Genomic DNA, 21,610 nt, shown 5'->3' with positions numbered 1-21,610 from the left:
GAGGTTAGGATCCAATGCAATTTTAGATTTTTTGTATGTTAAAAAAATGCTTAAAATGATTCTACAGAGCTCCAATTCTATACAGACCAGTTTGGCTACGATGAATAAAAGTCCTTCTGTAGAACTTTTTCAATGGCTGCCACGCCCACTATCAAAATAACCCCCATAAAATCACAAGCCCTAAAATATTATTAATTGTTAAAAAAAAACAATTAATAATAAACAACAATTGATTTGAAAAAGCCAAGTGAAATGAGTGTGGGTGTGTGTGTAACATTAGGCCCTCTCTATCCGTGTTTGCTGTACTTACTGTATTAAGAAATGATAACAGAACAAGTAGAGATTAAAAAAATGTTACTCTAGTGTGTAACTGCAAAGTACCAGGCAACCTTGGAAAACAACTATATTTCTTCATGATACCCGCCAGTGCTTACCACCAAAGCTCACTACAGCCAAGCTGTTGAAACTACCTGCAGGTCCTTGCTAGATTAATTAATCCTGGAAGAGTTACGATCCGCCGTGATTTTCAATCTGATATTTACATGCTACATGGAACATGGAGTGACTTCTTAAGACGTGAGCAATCTGTGGACACTACTAGATTAATGACAGACACGGGCATGTTTCTGACTAGCCTCTGACTTTAAACCATGCATTAAGATTTTTTGTACACTTTTAAACATGTTTCTTTATTCTTATAATGGTGTAAGTTTATCAAAAGAAATATCATTATCTCCATGGTTAAACAGAAGCATGCTTTAATTCGGCATGTCAAAATGGGGACCTTTCAGGCCAAAATGCTGCGGAGATTAGCGGTTTACCCTCATCTAATGCTCTGAGTTCAGTATATTAAGCCTTGCTAAATAGCTGATTAGCTGAATCAGGTGTGTTTAATGAGGTAGCCTGCTGAGGTCTGCAGTGCTTTGGCCCGCCAGGACTTGAGCTTGACACATGTGCTTTAATTGCACCTGTACAAATGAGTAATAGATTTAGTGGCCTTGTCAATTTGACATTTGCTATGCTACATCTATGAACTGTCTCTTATTCGTACAAAGTATGCCCTAAAGCAAGGGTGTCCAATTCTATCTGCAAAGGGGTGGTGTGGCCACAGGTTTTCACTCAAAACGAGCTGAAGCACACCTGATTCCACTAGCTTAATCAGTTCCTTTCAGGCGTCAAGCATTTGATCATGTGATCTCCTGCTTTGTTGGAATGAAAACCTGTAGCCACACCAGCCCTTTGCAGATAAGATTGGACACCCCTGCCCCAAAGTAATGCATGATGCAACTTACAGAGATTGACCTATAAGAGCTCTCACAAGTTAGCTAAGTGTTTTATGAGGAGATTAAAACAAATAATGAAAGAATTATAAATAAAACATAATAAAGAACATTAATCTTGCTTTCATATCATATGAAAGTTCTTTTGTGTAAATGCGCACATTTGTGAATTTATCATTGTTTTACCTACATAATTTTAATTAACTACAACTGTCCAGCTCGGTACCATATGACAATCAATCTCATCCATTTTAGTTAAAAGTCCGTCACATTCACAAGACGGACTCATAATTGTTTTGTGAGGTATATACTGATCGGTGAATGTCGATTAGCAAGATTAGCCATGCTGATTCCGACAAGCGGCTGCGCATCTGCATCAATGGAGGGCTTTTTTTGAACAAAGAGTACATTTCAGCTTTCTGACACAATAGTCTGTTCCTTTTCTTGTACAAGATGCTGTCCATAGCGGTGCAGAGATTTGGCAAGAGTAGGAAAGCCCTTCGGCTCTGCTAGTAATTCAGTGCCTCTGCACTCCATGGAACAGCTGCCTTGAAAGGCATTTTTTATGTATGATGTATCAGTACGATGTCCTACTCATCTATTATTTGGTAACACTCTACTGTAGGGCAATGTTCATAAACCTACATGACATCTTCATTGCCTTTTGAAAAAAGCATTTATATATGTTTATGCAGGTTTAGGTCAATTGTCATGATAAATTTATACAGGTATCACATAGCCTTATGAACACTACAGTAAATTGTTATCTGCTATTTTATATAGTAGTGCAGCATCACAGCAAAGAGTTTTGTAGGGAATGACCGGTTCAATAAAAGGGAACTGCTACTACAGTGTGTGTTACCATTTACACAAAAAAGATAACTTTTCAGTTTTTACGTTATGAACAAACTGGCGAGCTGTCCAAGGTTTCCTGCCTTTTGCCCAATAACGCTGGAATAGGCTTTGGAACTCTCCCATGATCCAGGTGAATTGTGGCTCAGATGATAAGTGAGTGAGAAAGAATTAAGAATGAATCTTGTATGAGTTTGATGTATGAATTTCGAAGATTGTATAAAATTGCTGTAATTTTGAACTGATATAAAAAGTTGCTTATTTTTAAATCCTGTATTTGCTATAAGTATTATTAAAATTGCTATTATCATTATTGTTTTTGCAGTTATTATTATTGTTACTATTCTAAATTACCTTACACCATGATACACGTACTGTCCACTCCTCATGCAAACACATAGACACACACCACACATATCCACACACACACGCATGCACGCACACATACACAAGTGTACAGTTACAGCAGTACAGCAGTCCAATGCAGGAGGATATAGCACTCTGGGGAATCCCGCCTCCATCATCTGCCTTCAACATCAAAGGCAAGAATTCCAGCCAGCATCCATCACAGAGCAGCGACCGGCAGAACACTCTAAACTCAGACTGATTTATGGGCACCTACTCTGCAGGTAGCAGCACAAATAGAGAGGATGCAGTCCATGATGTGTGTTCGTTTGTGGTCGTGTGTGCACATGAACAGTGGAGCACAAATCCAGAAGGAGACAAAAAAGAAGCCCATTTTCCTTTTAGCACAAGTAGGGATACATCGATGCTGATACCGTGTTTATTTACTTGCAATTGACCTCACAAAAAGGCACTGATCAAAACATCTGATACCACCTGATGCCAAATGACTCCAGCTGGAAGTGTTTCTGTTCCCATGGCAGTTGGACCCAAAATCATCGGACACTTTAAACATTCCGCCTTAGCATATTCCTGCCAGGAGCATGCTGTGATTATGGCCTATTTTTGAACATACACACAAACGCAATCACAATCACCTCCCCAATACTGGTGAAGACAAATAAAAGAAAAAAGTAGACATTCGCAGTACCATATATCATCGCTGTCCAATGAAAAACAAGTATCTCCAAAACAGTAACTTTACAGGAGAAGGCAAAAACACTCTTACCTTTCAATGCAAGTCAATGTAAAAAGATTTTGTTCCAAGTGATTTTAGAGCATTTCTATTGGTCCATGCATCATGAATTTTTTGTACAACGTAAAGGACAACTACTGTGTTGAAATGATGTAGAAAACAAAAAATTGACAAAAATGGACAGCGACGATATGCAAGTCCATATATGCTGACTTTACTCTGTTTGACTAAACACATTCTCTGAACAGTTCCTCAACATGTCTGCTCAGTATTCGGGTGCACAGTGTGTTATTTTAAATGAAACAGCTTTACTGATAATTGTCCATAGACAGAGCTGTCTTTCACATAGAGGCTGTGTTTCATGTAAGAAGCACTTTTTTTTCTGATGTGGAACAAAACCCACTCCTTTCCACTGCAATGCAACTTGATCAAAATTAATTATCAAAGCATAGCTAGCTAATGCACTTCACTCACAATCAGCTAGATGTAACTATTAAAGTTTATTGCACTAATTTACACTAACAACTACTTTATTTTAGGTTACTCAGTATGGTATCAGCGAGTAATAAAAAACATGTATTCATACTTGGTCTGAAAAAATGGTACTGATGCCTCTCTAAGCACAAGTCCATTTCTAGGATGTAATGGCAGGAGCCTGGGAGTAATGCAGTTTCTCTTTTTCCCTCTCGCTCTCTCTTTCTTCGTCAAGGTTAATTTGTAATGTTGAAAATATCCTGGGGAGCTCTTTTGATTCCAATCCAGTTTGAATCAGCACAGAATTACCACAATATGTTGTGCTTTCTGCCACAGTGTGTGCATGTGTGTGTGTGTGTGTGTGTGTGTGTGTGTGTGTGTGTGTGATGAGTGCTGAGGAGATGGCGATCTCCAGTATTTGACCTTGACTTGTTACTCAGGTCCTGGTCAAGATGTCTGTCAGCATTTCTTCTAATGGCTGACAGGCTACACTACAAAGTGCAGACTGATGTGTGTGTGTGTGTGTGTGTGTGTGTGTGTATGTGTGTGTGTGTGTGTGTGTCCACAGAAAAAGAGCAAGACAGGGAGAAGGACAGAGAGAAAAATGTCACCAAATACTCCCATGTGCATAGTTCATTTTGCCTTAACATGAATATTCCAAGAAAGCACTGAACATTCAAAATATTAGCTGAATCCAAAATAGCATACTTCTATTCTAGCATGCCAAAACACTACTCCAAAAAGATTAGTGGGTCCAAATTCATAGTATTCATCAAACTGTAGATAAAAAGTAATTGCATGCCATAGTACATCCAGTCATAAGCAGATATATATGCACACACTGGACACTATTCAATCCTGTAATCCAGGCAGTAAACTATTCCTAACAGCAGGAAATGTGATTATTATACTTTGTCTAGGTTATAAGCTTAGCAAAACATATTAAAATACCTGTTTTTGTACGATGTGACAGAATATTCACTCACAGGATGCTTATTGTCAAATTCTCAAATTTGAACATAGTAGATCTGACAAGCTCTATTACTGTGCTCTGTCAAAAAAGTCCCACACTCACTTGTACTAATAATGTACTGCTCATTTTCAATGCAGTGTGTTTACTCTCTATTCTTTACAACAGTAAATGTCTGTAAACTGCCAATATGCATCTGAATAAAGGTTTGTAGACATGTAGATGATCAGATGTACCTGATGTAAGCAGTATGTTTTCACTGAATATGCACCGATATGCTGATATTTCACTTTTCCCAGAATTTAGCCTGACTCAGCCTTGTTAGCATTAGCCACTAGCAAAGCCCCTGATGTGGTCTGTTGTGACCTAATGATTTATTATACCTCATTAAACCTACATGCGTCACATAATCAATGGCCAGGTCATAGCCTAAACACTAACAGAGGCTTGATGACAATGACTGGAATGTAACTGAACTGCTTACTAATCCAGAGAAGGTAAGCTATGGCTATTGAACTGCCCAGCTGTTTTTTTCTGTAATGAAAGCCTCAATATTTAAAGCCATGTTGAACGATTCCCCTTTGAGCTGTGAGAGAACATAATTACAGTAATGACTGTGCATGACCATAGCAAAACTGACACACAAGCTTGGAAAGACCAAGACCTACTCAAGTCCCCATCTCTGGCAGAAACTCACAAAGTATTATATTAATTATTATATTAATTAACAGTGTAGGAGGGTGAGCAGCTGGGAGGTGAGCTGCAGGTGGCTTTGACTTTGGAGTTGCCTCAGTAAAGAGTGGTATAAGGACATTAAATCATTTAAAGCCTCAGAAACAAGCGGTTTTCAGGTTTCAGGTTTTAATTATAAAATAAAATAAGCAACTTTCAAGCCATAGGTGCTTAATGTGAATCTCAATAAATCAGCGGAAGCTTAACATCAGTTAGGTCCTGGTTAAATAAGATTTAATATCTGAAAGAAGGTCCCTGACATTAGGTACATTTTTATTCAGTGCATGTGAGAGCATGTGATAATATCTCGGCTCATGGCATCAGCTTATTATTACAGATATTCCACCAGATATCTTATTTTTTCATTAATAGACAGTTGGTTTGTTGAGTGTGAGACCAATTTTGATAATGTCTTCCCTGAAATTCACATGGCATTCATCTGCTTGCTGTGTGAGAGCCATGAGAAAACAGAGCAGGCATCTGTGCAGCCTACATATCTTTCCACTTTTCCCAGAATTCAGCCTGACTCAGCCTTGTTAGCATTAGCCACTAGCAAAGCCCCTGATGTGGTCTGTTGTGACCTAATGATTTATTATACCTCATTAAACCTACATGCGTCACATAATCAATGGCCAGGTCATAGCCTAAACACTAACAGAGGCTTAATGACAATGACTGGAATGTAACCGAACTGCTTACTAATCCAGAGAAGGTAAGCTATGGCTATTGAACTGCCCAGCTGTGGACATTTTGAGAGTAACAATTGCTACACAGGGACCAAAGGAAAAAAGATGAGTTAGTGAAGATGATGGTTCACTGGCTTTCTGTGGCTGAGTGAAATTAGATATGATAGTACAAACAGTGCTATCATGCTTGGCAGTACAAAGGTACATGTGGTGGGTAAGACAATACAATTGGCCATACACTCATAACAAAGGTCTTCTTTATGGCCAGACTTTAGTTTTTTGCGCTTTAGCAAGTGCATACTCAAAAACATTCAGATAAGCAGTCTAAATAGAAATGTCTGTTAATGTAAATTATTACCAAAATGTGATTATGTGATTAAATGTAATAAAAAAAAACAAACACAAAAAACAAATCAAATCTATGATGTTCATTGCAACAAGAACAACAACTAAATGTTTTCAGTGTATAAAGGATGGTCTAGAAGTGGATTCCTTCTATGTCAAACTTTAAATACCTGGGAGATTTATTAATCACAGACATTGCTTCACCTGCCTCACAATACTCTGAGCGCTTCTCATATTCATACTAATAGATCATCATTACAGGCTTCTAACAGTAGTCACTGCCATTCATGGTTCTCTGTGATATGCTTCAAACAGTAGTAACTGTTTTTCACTGGTTACAGTGACTAATTTTCACAGATCTGTTTCTCATTGTTACTCTGATAGGCCTCTAACAGTAGTCATCAGATATTATTGCTTGATCTAAATACTTCTGTCTAATAACAGGCTTTTTTTTTTCTTTTTTTCCTTTTCTTTATTTTAACCTTATTCTCTGTTCATATTGCTCTTATGCTATTGTTTTGCTATCCAGTGTCGACCAGAGAAGGATGGGTTCCCCTTGTGAGTCTCTGGCTCCTCTCATGGTTTCTTCCTCTTGGTCTAAAGGAGTTTTGCCTTGTCGCCTTTGGCTTGCTCATGGGCGCTATTTCTGTAAAGCTGACAATGCCTGTTTGCAAAAAAGCGCTGTATAAATAAACTTTGACTTGACTTTGACTAGGGGATGGCGATGTCTCTGTAGATGTCTTTTAACCAGCTGAGTACTGAATGAGAAATGAGAGTCCAGCTTGGAATTACATCACAGTTTCCGACAAAATATTCACACAATATGTTCAAAATCAAATCAACAAAAGAAACTAAATCAAATCTAAACCAAAACACTTCCTTCTCAGTAAAAAATAAAAACTAGAATAGCCACTGCAACAAGAACAACAACTACAAAGTATTGCGGAGGAAAAAAGTGTGAAAGATGGTCTGTAAGTGCATTCCTTCTATGTCAAATCTTAAATACTAAGGAGAGGGCGAACCTGAGCACAGGCCACATTTGTGCTAATTTAGCATAGCAAAACTCATCAGAAGGAAACTACAGAGTTCAATTTGGAATTACTCCCTGATTTATGACAAAATACTCACCATGATACTAAAACCCAGAACTGAAACAGAAACTACATATAACCTAAAGTAAAATGCAAAGGCAAAGATCCACATAATTGGGGCTGTCATTTGACAGAGGAAAGACCATCTACATGAGACTTACCTAAAAATCAGAGAAAAACACACTGACATCATTCTATTTGCATGAAGAATATAAGTAGGCCTCTAATTGCACCTGTGGTTATTAGTTAATGGAACTGACTTGTCTGTAAACCAGAGACAGTGCATTACCTGCTGCTTGAGTTGGTACATGAGCCTGTCCTTTTCTCTTTTCAAGGCCATCACCTCCTCTTGGCTCGTCTTCTTTTTAGAAGCCGAAAGTTCTAGAAGGGCAATGTTAGCATCCTTTTCGCTGATGGCTGCCAACAGCGCCTGTTGCCTGGTGGGAAATCGAGAAGGATAAGGGGGGTTACGACCTACGGTAAGTCATTACTTTAACAAATACCAGATACAAACGCACAATACTGTAAGTCGGGCAGGCAAATACACACAGTTACACAGCAGGGGAGGTTAGCCAGCCGGCAGGTGCGCAGTGACGGTTAGCATACCGAAGAACCGCACTACCCAAAACCCCCTGCTCTCTTCCTGTCATCAGAGAGATTCTTGGCTAATGGCTGCCTGTTTGCCTAGGGTCAGACAAAGAATCGTCACTAATCTGCGCTTTGTCATTACACCTTCCAGGGTAACTCATCCGTTTCCCTTAGACACAAACACACACACACACGCATACGTTTTATCGTCTGAGACTCTAAGTGGGGTTACCGTGATTTACAGCACAGGTCGTCTATTCTGGCTTTAAGATTGGTGGCCCAGTTACAGTGTTCAGAAATACTGACTGAGAACCAATACTGCAGTCCACTCGTCTGGGCTGCACTTCCCAGAAACATCACTGCAAAGCAATCACTGTAATACAGCAGGGCTAGCATCAGAAATTAACGATGATCATTAATCTGCAAAATGTTTGGAAAACAGGGCACTGATCCTGAAACTTCAATCTCAGTAGGATGCATTCCCTCTTAGTCATGTCTATGTCTTGAGAAAGAATGTTAACAGTAAAATTCCCCTCTGCGACCAGTGAAAAAGAGAGATGGATTCAAGTACATGTCAAGCTGAAGTCTTAAGGAGTTTGCTTAACAATTACTAAGTGTGCTATTGCTAGTATCAAAGTTTCAGAATAAATGCCTGTACCCTCTTGATATAAACTAGTTTTTTTCTAAAGTTTTTGAAAATTTTACCAAAGAAAACCATCTTTATAATGTACTCAAAGTAATTAGTTTCCAAATTTGTAAAATAATTCAGCAAATTTTCAGAGCTTTAAAAACTTTTTTTTTTACCTTGTTAGCTCACATCCCTGGTGTTAAGCATGAATTAACATATTACACTATTTAAAAGACAAATTTCTTTTATTCCCTTAATCTTTGATTGAAATGTATTGGCTTTTGCACACCTGTAAAGCAGCTTCTGAGCTCTGATTAAGACACCATGCACAAGTGGGCAGGGAACAATAATATTAACTAAAAATATCTTTTTTCACCTCCTCCTCCTCACCCATCACTTAGCAAACTGCTCAGCCAGTTCTGCGACCCCACCCCCCCACCCCCAATATCACATTTCAGTGGAAAATATGTCAAGGAAAGTGCGAGTGATTTTTGATTTACACTGACTTTTAAACACTTTTTTCCTTTAGATTTTCACCCCATTTTCTTCCCAATTAAGTTGTGACCAATTCTACCCGCTGCCACACAATACTACCAAGCAGGGAGAGAGGGCTTCACATGCTTCCTCTGAGTCACATAAAGTGTCACTACATCTTTTTAAACTGACGCTTATTCCTATGTAATTGGACAGCTCAACACGCTTGAAGGAAAATGCGACACTGTCAATTCTATTACATCAGTTATAAGATGTCTGCTTTGGCAAGCACTGCACTGAGAACTGTAAGGTAAAGGGGGCTATCCTACTCACCCAGGGAGAGTGATCACAATCTCTTGGACTCCCAGTCATTGGATGCACATATTTTTACCTGATTTAGCATTTCTGTTTGGCTACGCTGTGCAAAGAAAGACCAATTCACTCAAAGCGTATCTTACAATCTTTTTTGCTAAGGCTGCTCACAAATGTTCACCCAAATGGCATCGCAGCAGTTAGATTTCTTTCAAAACTAGGTTTGCCAGTGTGTTTAACTAGGAGAACAGCAATTTGTTGAATTCATTTTTCAACTGGGTAATCTATCCATGGCAGCACATGGTCCTTGTCAGTTAAATGGTCAGGACCTGAGTGTTTCACTAAATCAAAAGATGAAGCAAAAGACTTTAAAAGGTTTGTTGACTGTTTAGTTTTTATTGGGCAATTCTCAGATTTTCAGCATGCCTAAAGGACTTTTAAACACACTCATTCAGGTTCATTCATTCACTCAGACACACAATAAGGATTACACATGCTGACTCAGAGTACAGGTCAGCCATACCACAAGGTTTGAGTAGTCAGTTTTTCAAATTGTCCTCCAGAGGTCAAAACCATTGCCCTTTTTAAGTGCATATCTTTGGATTAATATTGAATCGAAAGACCTCTTAATTAATTCAAAATCCTTTTGGAGTTGAAGAGTGAGAGTAAGAGCTAGAGAGAGGTTGAATGAGAGCGGAGAAAGATATTTTTGTTCCATGATTTAAGTCCCCTTTAGTCATAAGTCCGAAAATAAACAGCACTTTCTGAGTGCTGGGCCTTACTGCGGTGGAATTCTGCCGTTGCTGTTTTCTGTACAATTATCTGAGTGAAACATCTGGATTCTCCCCTTCTCTCCAACTAATGGAGTCTAGGACTGTAGAGTGCTGACATGAATTTCAAACCTTAATCGCTCAATTAATCAAAGCAACCCCCATATGTCGAAGGAGAATATCCCTCCGTCTCCTAACACCTCCGGTGTTATTTCTCCTATCCTTCGCTAAAAGCAGAAACAACTCACCTTCTCTGCATGTTACAATGACATATACTGTGTCTTACACACACTCATACATGCACAGTAAAAATCTAACCTTGTTTGAGGGGTTTTGGCATGGGCTGTGACAGGGTTTTTAAAAAACCGTCACCACAGGAGAAAATTAGCACAGCACGACCGGTCCCTCGAGCGGGATTACGCTATGCTCATACTGTATGCTGTTAACGTATACCAGAGACAGGTTTTTTGGCCAGTGGAGGCCTGGGTTGGAAAAAGGTCTTGTATACATTACTGTATCATGGAGAAGTCTAAATACAGGTGACTAGTGATCCCTTCCCTGTTGGGCGTATATGGGCATGGAATGTAGTCCCATGAGTCTTTGATTCGTAAACAGCACTTTCGTGAGCGTTTGCGAGTGGGCATGTTACCATGACAACAGTTAGTACTCAACACATCGAATAAGAGAAGATAAGGGATGGAGGTGTTTGGTATCGTGAAGACACGCAATAACTACACCCCCTCGTTCAATGTCCTCAAATGTCCGTCCCTCAAGACAAGGTTTACTTTATCTTAAGGGCCATCTGAGGGAAGAAGGAAGCCTCAGACGAAAAAGCATCCTCATACCCACTTCCCAGTGTTTCTGTTAAGACAAAGTGACGAAAGTAAGAAGTAAGAAGCATGAAGTATTGCCTCCTCGTTGTTTTAAGAAGGAAGAAGACGTAAGAGGGGTCGTGAACCAAAAGGAGGATACAAAATGCAATCTTAGTACAGAACTATAAAATCATGTTTATATTTGTCTATATTTGAAGTAGCATTCCCTGCAAATCAGTAAGTGGCTACTTACTGGCATTTTTGCTGGCACTGTACAAAGGAATTAGTGTGCATGTGAAGCCTTCCTTAGTAAAATATATGAAACCTGGAGATTTGCAGCCAAAATTAGGACTTAGAAAACCTGGAAACTGACAAATTAGTTGTTCATGTCTTTCTTATTCTGGTAATAAGGGCTCTACATGAATGCATTTAATCATGTTACAGGTGTAGGTGAATGTAGCGTTAGCAGTTTTGCACAAGGACTATTATTAGTATAGTGTAGAACCATATTCTAATGGTTTAGAATATGTGATGGAAGGTGCCTGGCAATCTATACAATTTAATTTAATTAAGATTGAATTTTAATGAAAGATTTAAAAATCAGCTTATAAAAACACAAAACAACAAATGCATGTGCAACACTGTACACTGATCATGTTCTAAATTCTATGGACTTTTACTAACACCATCTTTGCTTCTTCACATACACAGTTGACTTGCTGAGTGTGAGATGGATAGATAGATTAACATATTAACTCAAGAGTAGCAGCCTCTGCTGGCCTCCAAGAGAAGGCAAATGTGCAAAAATGTGGTCTTAATTTTGGGACTACAGCTAAAGGGTGTGAAGATTTCAGCTATATTCTACATGTCCACCAAGAAAAACACAACTTCTGCCATAAATCATCACATTTCGTGTCTAAACCTCGTCTCATGCTAACCATGTCCTTTTCAGGCAAATCTTACTGTTCCCTTCCATTGGCTTGCTGATTGCCCTTTCTTAAATGTCTCCCTCCACCGTCGTCTTCAATACAGTAGTTCTTTCAGAAGATGTAAGGGTGACCAAATCCCGAAATGTCAGCCCCAGAATTACCTTCGATCCAACATGGCGGCCATGCTTCAATGCAAGCAAAACTACTTCCAGTTGTTTGATTAATACAGTGAAATCCAGCACTCACCACCATGTGCGTGGGGCAGTGAGGCAGAGTAACCTTGCCTGATAGTGATGAGAGATGTCTTCCTATAGCCATAAAAAGGGGCATTATTTTGATTAGCTGGTCCATAAAACTCTCCCCATCTTGAACCACAACCTTCATCCCTCAAAGTTGATGGTGCTAATTAACGACCCTTTCGGAAAAAGAGGCCTAATTTCTTGCAGGGGTATTAAATCACAATTAATTGGAATAGTCGTTTGGCCAAGAACCTAAAGCAGCTTTGCACTCGACATAAATCCGCTACGAGTCGAAGGCCACCTTCATTTTTCAACTAATAAAAACAAAATAATGGCAATGATATACAAGGTGACCCCAGCTGAGTCCGCACAGACGGTTTATTTGCCATTTTTGAACCAAAGCCATTCCTTTCGATCTTTGTCTCGGTCTTGTTAACCCCTGGACTTGCTTTTGTGACAAGCTGGAAGTGTTTTGATTGGGTAAAATAAGTGAAATTTGGTGTCATTGTGCTCGACATGGCTTTCCAACAAGAAACCAAAGAGGAATCAGAGAAATAAAACAAACAGACACTTTCTGTTCTAAATCTAAGATATCTAATTGAAATACTACTGATTAGTGCATTGAATTCATAAAAAAAAGCCAAATTACTACCTTCATTTTGCTATACAATTCAAACATAATTAAGACATAATAAGATATTTAATTATACAGTGAGTTGCACAATGAATTACATATACATGCTCACTGCATTACCATTCCACATCGACAGGCTGCACTTTCTATTACTTTCAGTTTGTTTTAATGTAAAACAATGACAAATATGTGGCAAAAATATAATATTAAAAAACACTGAATGAACCACAACAACTTTTCACCAAATTTGAAATTTGAAGTTAAATATTATCAATGAGCATGTTGTGAAACCAATTAACATCGAGTTACAACATGTTTTTGTTATCAGTGGTAAGTATGACTTTTAAGGCTTAAACCTAAATACAAACACCTCAATAATGGCTTTTCAGTCATGTTTCTACTCTTTCTCTTTCTCCCTCCCTTCCAATTTCTCTTGCTCAGTAGCATTTTCTAAGGCATATAACTCTTCCATGGTGAAGGCTGAGGGCTGGACATGAAGGTAATTGTGTATCCATGGCTGCGGTGAACAGGCACTGTTGGAAGTATATGATAGATGGATAAAGTGCATGCTCTGGAGTCGGGGCAGGCTGCTTTATGAAGACATCTTCCACACGACAAGCTGTCTGTCACGCTCTCGCTGATGTCGCACAACAGATGGCCTCTAATGCACAGCCTGCATAAAAAATTGCTCCCCGAGCTTTTCGGCCATTGTAGGGGTTAAGACGGGGTCAAGCACGTCGCAAGCCTCTGAACATGAAGAAGAAGCGGCAAGCGCCACCTGGGCCGAGAGTGCATCGGCTAGAGAGATGGAGAAAGGGAAGAGGAAGAAAGGAAGGAAAGTGCAGGGGGAAATTTAAGGCCCTAAGCAGCACTAAATCAGAAAAGCCCATTTCACGTTGTTATTTCTATGCGTCATGCTTGAGGAATATGTGTTTATAATTTGTGTTATGACATTGCTTGAAATTATTACCATTCCGAGCCAGCGGGAAAAAAAAAATAAAAAAACAGATGCACCCGAAACGTGCCCAAGGGACCAACAAATTTCACTGTGGCTCACTTTACCATCACAACATGCTCGGAGAACATAAAGAATGCAAGCAGCCTACCAAGTTTTCTCATTCAGGACGCATTGATTAGATCACAACTGGGCATGAGATTCAGATATCTATCTAAGTTGTGGCTAACATGGTAATGCTGAATGTACAACAGGCTTACAAACTTCAAACATGACTTATTTGATATATATAAAGTGCATGAATACAGAATTTAATATAGAGTATTTTGTAATGGCTTCAAACATGACTAGGATTAAGCATGTCCATTTTGGCATCCAAACAGGTCCTGAGCATCGGTCATTAATATGCATTAGCTCATTAACATGTTGATTTTAATTGGCTTTTACCTAAGGTATATGTAAAAAATACTGCAGCAAGAGACTGGCATACTGATCATCACTATGGTGGATGAGGTTATGAATAGGACTTTTGTATGACCTTTACCGTGCCATGGTGTAAAAATCTAGCCCTGTATGACATACTATTATCTGTAAAAATGGACAAAAGGACAGAAAAACAATCAGGCTTCATCACAGCTGTCACTATGGTTTTTAGCTATGCAGCATACATTTGTCCAATTTCATAGGTAACAGTATGTCAAACGTCAGACAGTAAACATGTCTTACCTGATCTACTATCTTTAGGATACCCTACATCATTAACATGCTAAGTTACTAATGATGTAGTTGTGAGTTTGCTTTCAGATCTTTTTTACTGATATTCCTACATGAAGTATTACTATGCACTATTACTATGGAGCTGTTAGAACCCTTAGCCAGCTTTGCTGGCCTACCGTGAGATTGTTTTGTTCTTGCCATTAGCCTGCTGTGCTAGCCTGCAGTTAGCATGCTGTGTCTCAGGCTTGAGGAGGAAACCACCAAAGAGAAATCGCAGCATTCCCACAAGGCTCTGTGGACATGACCACCCTGCGACCCTCCGCACTGTTTCAACAGCTTGAAAAATATCCCATTTTCTCACAAAGGCAAGGAAATGGATCAGGCGAGTGCTATTTATATCGTCAGACATCATCTGTTTGACCAGCCTGTATTACAGAAAGACAGCTGTCAGAAACCTCACCCTCATCTAACTTGTACGAAAACAAAATGGGGTGGGGGTACATGGATATGAAAACCAAATGGGGTGGGAATACACGTATATGAAAGCAAAATGGGGTGGGGGTACATGGATGCACGTGAGACATTTCTCACGATGTACACTGAAAATCATAACAGCTAGTCAAAATATGATCAAACATTTTATATCAGTGCATAACACTAAATAAAACAAACACCTTGTACTATATTTATGTCATGGTAATTAGCAGTGTTGCAAGGTCTAGACGCCATCTCGTAAGTTAGCATGCCTGAAATTCCGTCCATAAAACAGCATGTAGATGTGTGCAGAGTGTGCGGAGAACACAATATATGTGGTACGAACCGATAACATTTTGCTAGCTAGCTTATTTTGTTTTGAGCTACACGCCAGATGTTTTAAGATTACAGACTAGAGGATTTTCGGGTGGGTTTTACACCCCAGGTTGCAGCAGATTTCAAGGCAATCCAGCACCAAAACATTAACAAGTTATGCCCAGACGTTTATTTATGTTCTCGTTCTTGGACCTGTGAGACTCGGTCATTCAAAGAAAATACACCCAAACAGCTAGGAGGCTAACATGGCTAACAAGTGATTGAAGCTTATAGTGATTGAAGCTTAAGTCTAAATTTGCTAAAGCGGTAATTGAGTTGTGAACTAATCTCAGACAGACATCATTCTGACATTGCTTGGCAAACTGGTATCTAAATCAACAATGAACTATAAAAATGAACAAAAGTACACTCCCTAGCTAAAAACAGTACTAGCATCTTGAAGCCCGAGTTTTGTCTGTACTTTGGTAGACAACAGTGTGCCATACAGTGCCAGAAAATGCTGATACCTGATTTAAACTGGTATGGTATAAGATTACTTGTTTGCCACATTAGCCTTACAGCCCCTGTACAAAGCTATTTAATGAAATTTTGATCACCAAAAATGTCTTACATACAATGTTAATACTCTGACATCTGAATTCTACACCCCAATTTGCTAGAATGCATCTGTGTTGTTTTTTTTACTTTCATGAAAGACAATTGTCCTGGTTTATGTGTCAGGCTCTGCTTTGTAGAGTCATACTGAGCCTTTGGTGGTTAGTTCAGTAGTGAGCACATCAGGTATCAGAGGCTGATGTCACTGTCTTCTAATCCTACAAGCCCTCAGTTTAAGTAGCTGGCAAGAGCCTACAGAATTCGAACCCCTGGACAACCTCCAGACAACGTTCATGCAGTCTCTGGACAACATCAGGACAGCAACCAAACAACCACCCAACTTCAACACACAGGAACCATGAAACCTGGATATAATCTAGGCGAATAGTGTTTTGTCTGAAGACTTATTTAACCACAAGGGTACATACCATCCCATTTTATAACCACAGGGTTACCACTAAAGGTGAGCAATATGGTAAAATTAAAACATCAGGATATTTTTGTAGGAAATACATACTTTGGAACAGACAAAATGCACCACCAAAACAGTAGTGCCCCATTAGTTGAGTACAGTATTTTTTTCAATGTTAAAAATAAAAAACTATTTAATAAGAAATATAAAGATAAAAATAAAACAACTGGACAAAATTAATAAAACTTGATAAAGGCATACTTGGCTTACATCCAATCAGTTTCTTGTTATGCTATGGAGTTTGTGCAGTTAATAATCACTAAAGGTGGGGGATACGAACTCAAATTTATATCATAAATTTTTCCAAGACAATATCATGACATCAATTTTTTTGTGACACTTTATTTTGGTCCTTTTTAGATGAAATAAACACTCAACAGACTCTCAGTAACATATCAACAACATATCAATGATGTAGCAGCAGGGAATAACACATTATCATGAGACTTTTAATTAACTGCGTACATAAAGGTTGTTTATCATTATATATAGTTGTTTATCACTTTGAGTGTCCAAATTCTTGTGTCCAAATTCTGCAGATGTTAAGCTAAGAGGTCACTGAACATGTAACTGATAAATGCACAGACCACCTCAGCATCCTCAACAAGCTGTTATAGACATTCTACTGACACCATTCTGTAAGTGGACTTTAACTGGATTCAGTTTTGGTTAAGGTTAAGGCTAAGGTTAGGGTTAGGATTAGGGCCAGGGTTAGGGTCAGGATTAGGTTTTGGATCGAGGTTAAGGTTAAGTGCTAGGGTGAGGGTTAGGATTGGGTTTTGAGTAAAGTTGGGTAAGGTTTGGTTTTCTGTAATGGAAGTAACATTAGGACTTCTTCATGCAACATATCAACAATATATCTACTTAAAGTAAGTAATTTATCAACAGAACATCTTCAACATGTTTATCTCAATGTGTTCAGATGCTGCACTACTGCTACTTCTGACACTGATATGTTGTTGATGTGTTACAGATACTCTGTTAACAGTTTATTAATCATCTATAAAAGATTTACCCAATTTTTTTGTTGTTTTGATTAACTGATAAACTGATTATAACAATGATGGCTATTATTATTATTATTATTATTATTATTATCATCATTGTCTTATTTTTTAATTTCCCTAGTGAAACACATAGAGGGAGTATATTTTGTACATGCTTCTATCGGAAAACATGGCAACTGGCAAAATGATGCATCGCAGCTGGCATGCATAACCAGTATAAAAGGCTATGCTGATTAATTGAGGAACACATTGTAAGTGGTAGAGCTGCTTCAGCTCTAAAATGCTTTCTGTTGAGTTTGTAATAAATATTGTAAGAATTATTTATTTTGTCTGGGTATCAACAAAATGGTAAAGTCCATATCGTAAGAGAATGTCATACCAGTATTCAACTCAACAATTCAACATTTGCTTGTTTCTGTTTATGGGCTCTCGTTCAGTTACTGGCCAGTTATTCCTCTTTTTTTATGATTCGGTGTTCTAGAAGTACTGAAGATATCCATGATATACTCATGAAATCATTTATTTCGATAACAATGTCACATTGTCCACCCCATTTTGCTGCAATCCCAGTTTAACTGAGAAAAAAGAGGTGTGTAAATATTTATGCTTGCGTGTGTACCCCCTTTCTCCTCTCACAAAATTGAACAGATACATATTAATGACTGAAATATTTAAAGCATGCTGTCATGTTAAAAAGGACTATAAAATTAGAGTATGTACATATATCAGTATGGGCTTATATTCTAAACGACTGAACTGCAGGTGAGAATTGAAAAAACTGACAATGGTGCAACATCCCCAAACATTTTCCAACAGAAAGACAATGTTTCAATAACATGTGCCCAAAGTTAGCTTTGCGTTCCATACTGACAGACAAGTTAAAGCAACCCAGGCTTTCACAAGCGAGAGAGCTGGGAGTCCCTACTGTAAACAGTGTGCTGAATAATGCCCCTTACCTCACACACACACACACACACACACACACACACACACACACACACACTCGCTCACATTCCCTGGCTTGTGTCTCTTGAGGTAAAATCTAGTCGGGCAGATTCAGAGACACTTCTAAAGCTCGCTTCTCTGATCCCCCTTCAGTAGTGTGCGAGTGCTGGTAATATAAAACAAATTCTCTCAAGTGTACTTCTCCCACAACCTCAAGTCTCCTTCTCCATTTACCATCTACCCAGCAGACAAACCACATACTCCAGCCTGAGGACTGGGTATAGGGCCTGTGCTTCAGCTAAGATTATCGCATCCTCTGTGTCAAAAGATCATTGAAGAGGGGGAAATGTTTATTTGTGTTAGCTTTCAAGGAAGCTAAGTTTTGCTAACATTCAATAGCCATTGTAAATCTTGAGTGCATCTGTGAGAGTGAGATATGGTTGTGATTTTGAGAATGTTCTGACATTCTTAGGAAGCAAGCATTAAGTGGAGCTTACTGCTTTAATGGAGCTAAGAGGCTAATGTGGCTAACAGTGTTGGGCTTGTTACTCAAAAAAGTAATCCTTTATAAGTTATTAAGAAAATTACTTCTCTCAAAATGTAATGTGATTACTTTATCTGAAGTAATTCCACTACACAGTACTTCTGCATCACTCTCTTAAACCCATACAAATCTGTATATGCTGGAAAGTACAAGGTAAAACTTTATTTACAAAGAGATGGCCACTTCTTAAATGTCATTTAAAAAGCATGCCACTATCCTTGTCTTTGAACAGGACACAGCCAGTTATGTTTGATTCAATTTACGAATGACTAATGCTAATGCTTTAAAAAGTAAATTAGTGAGTAGAAACAGTTCAGAAACAGCAGTCTATGAATAAATGAATAAAATGTAAAGCTTACAGAGCTGTTTCTCAATGAAAATAAAAAGTCTGGCTTTTTTAGTTGACATGGCTATTCTATTACATGTTAGATACATTTGACTTGTAACTCTGGTACAAAAGTGAAGAAGCATGTTTATTTATTATTGTAGAGAGGCCTCCATATAATATATATATATATTAAAAAAAAAAAAAAAAGTTCTGCCCATCAGATACAGTATCTTGAGTGTTAACTTAAAGGAAAACCAGCAAGAAAAACAGTAACATCAGTGAATCTGCATGACTGCCAAGTGATTATATCATCTCAACTGACGATTTCATTAATCCAGTCTGCCTAATATCAATGTCATAAGAAAATGCTGCAACTTTTCTTTTCATTTTTTATAACATTTAATGCCAGTTGTCCTTTACATTGTGTGAACATTTCATAATGAATTAATAATTATTAATAGATACTGTTTTTAAAGCTACATGAACTAGATTAAGTGACCCTTATTAGTCCCACAACGGGGAAATTTCACCTCTGCAATCTAACTCATCTGTGCAGTGACACACCATATACACACCAGTGAACACATACTAGGGGACAGTGAGCACACTTGCTAGGAGTGGTAAGCAGTCCTATCTGCAGCGCCAAGGGAACAGTTGGGGGTTAGGTGCCTTGCTCAAGGGCACTTTGGTCACGCACTGTCGGCTCAGGGTATCAAACCAGCGACCTTCTGGTCACAAGGCTGGTTCCCTAATCTCCAGCCCACAACTGCCCCATAGATAGATAATAGATGACAAGGTTTCTTATGGAACTACTACATATCTTTTTTTTTAATGAAAGTATAATTTATTTACAGGACATTATTTTTGTTGTTTTGGTGTTATTTATTTTTTTTTAAGTTTGATTACTTTAAAAGACACGCACAGAGTTTCACTGTACTATTTTCTAGATGAAACAAATTCTTCATTGACATCCCACTACAAATATGGAAGTGCAGAGCGTGTACTTCTGTTCTAGCTTTCCAGAGGAAAAGACAAAATGAACAAACAAATACAAAGCAAAGACAGATGAGGAAAAACACTGATTTAAATTGGGCATGCATGATGAAGAACCACAGCCTTGCTCCAAAAAATCCTCCACTAGTTGTATAAGTATGCACTATAGTATAGAAAAAAAAACATTGTTTGAAATCTAAACGCTGTTATGAAAAAGCCAGTACTTTCAGTGTGACTTCATTTGCCACTCTCAATCTGGGCCAAAAGTGAAAGAAAGACACTTGGACAACTGTACTTTTTATCATACACTCCTGATTTGTTCTTTTGTAGGTAAAGTTCAAAAAAGTTAACAGTTCAGGAGAAACTATTTTCTATCTGTAATGTATTCTACAGTAAAACTAAAACTGTAAGAGGAGGGGGAATCCTCAAGCTGAATATTTGTCACTCACACACATACACAACACGTTTTTTGAGAAAGCCAAAAATTTAACAACTGTTACATAACTGGCCACATCAGTAAATCTTCACCCTGTAAATCTTCCCCCCTTTCTCTTGAAACATGGACAGATATTAAGTTCAAGGGGGGATATGCAAACACTCTGAAATGACAGTCACGGCTTTAAGTATTACCCTCAAACCTTCAATTACCTCTATGGCTCTTTCCTCTTCCAATTCCTCTTCCTGTTCATGCATTTCTGTTTTCTACCCATCCATTTTTAACTCTGGCTGGGAATAGCCACACTGCTCTCTGACCAGAGAGAGGGAGAAAATGAGACTGAGTGAGAGACTTTAGCAGAAACTGGCTAAAGAGACCAGATAACCCATTCGCAAGATCAGAGTATAGTGACCAGATCTATTTCTCAGATAGCTTCTTTTCCATTTTTATTTCTTTGTACACAGACAGCTTCTTGGATTCTAAATGAATGGGAAAATTGTTGGTTTACTGCTGAGGGGGAGCTCTCCAGTGACACTTTCTCCTCGCGAAGAGGATGGAACAAGAAAACCACACTCTTCAGTCACTGCTTAGAACTCTTTTTTCCGGTTTCTTTAGTTGGATCAACATTACAGGAGGAGGAACGATGCAAAACTGAACATGAAGTGCTTTTTGGCCACAGAAACCTTTTCAGGAACTGTACTTTTAGGTGCATTTCTACCAAAAGAACCAGGGCTGATTTTAGATTCTGGGCTGTGTTTCCAGGAACGTTTTAGTTTACTTCAGAGTAGACACTTTTCTCTAGACCAGAAACTACCGGGGTGGTGCTTGCCATGCTGAATGTCACTGATTAGTCAAATGCAAGCTTCACAGCAACCCACTGATTCAACATTTTTA

The 21,610-nt window shown here is 38.5% G+C and overlaps 1 protein-coding gene across 1 annotated transcript in view; it reads right to left on the bottom strand.

Moving 5' to 3' along the window:
- LOC118813373 (ERC protein 2) overlaps positions 1 to 21,610 on the bottom strand; it is a 205,342-nt gene that overhangs the window by 16,548 nt on the left and 167,184 nt on the right. Inside the window, exon 14 of the mRNA XM_036578670.1 lies at positions 7,819 to 7,966. Within this exon, the coding sequence (XP_036434563.1) occupies positions 7,819 to 7,966 (148 nt within the window). The remainder of the gene's footprint in view (positions 1 to 7,818; positions 7,967 to 21,610) is intronic.

Source organism: Colossoma macropomum, unplaced genomic scaffold (assembly GCF_904425465.1).
Source record: "Colossoma macropomum unplaced genomic scaffold, Colossoma_macropomum, whole genome shotgun sequence".
NCBI lineage: Eukaryota > Metazoa > Chordata > Actinopteri > Characiformes > Serrasalmidae > Colossoma > Colossoma macropomum.
This window is presented reverse-complemented; position numbering and strand designations above follow the sequence as displayed.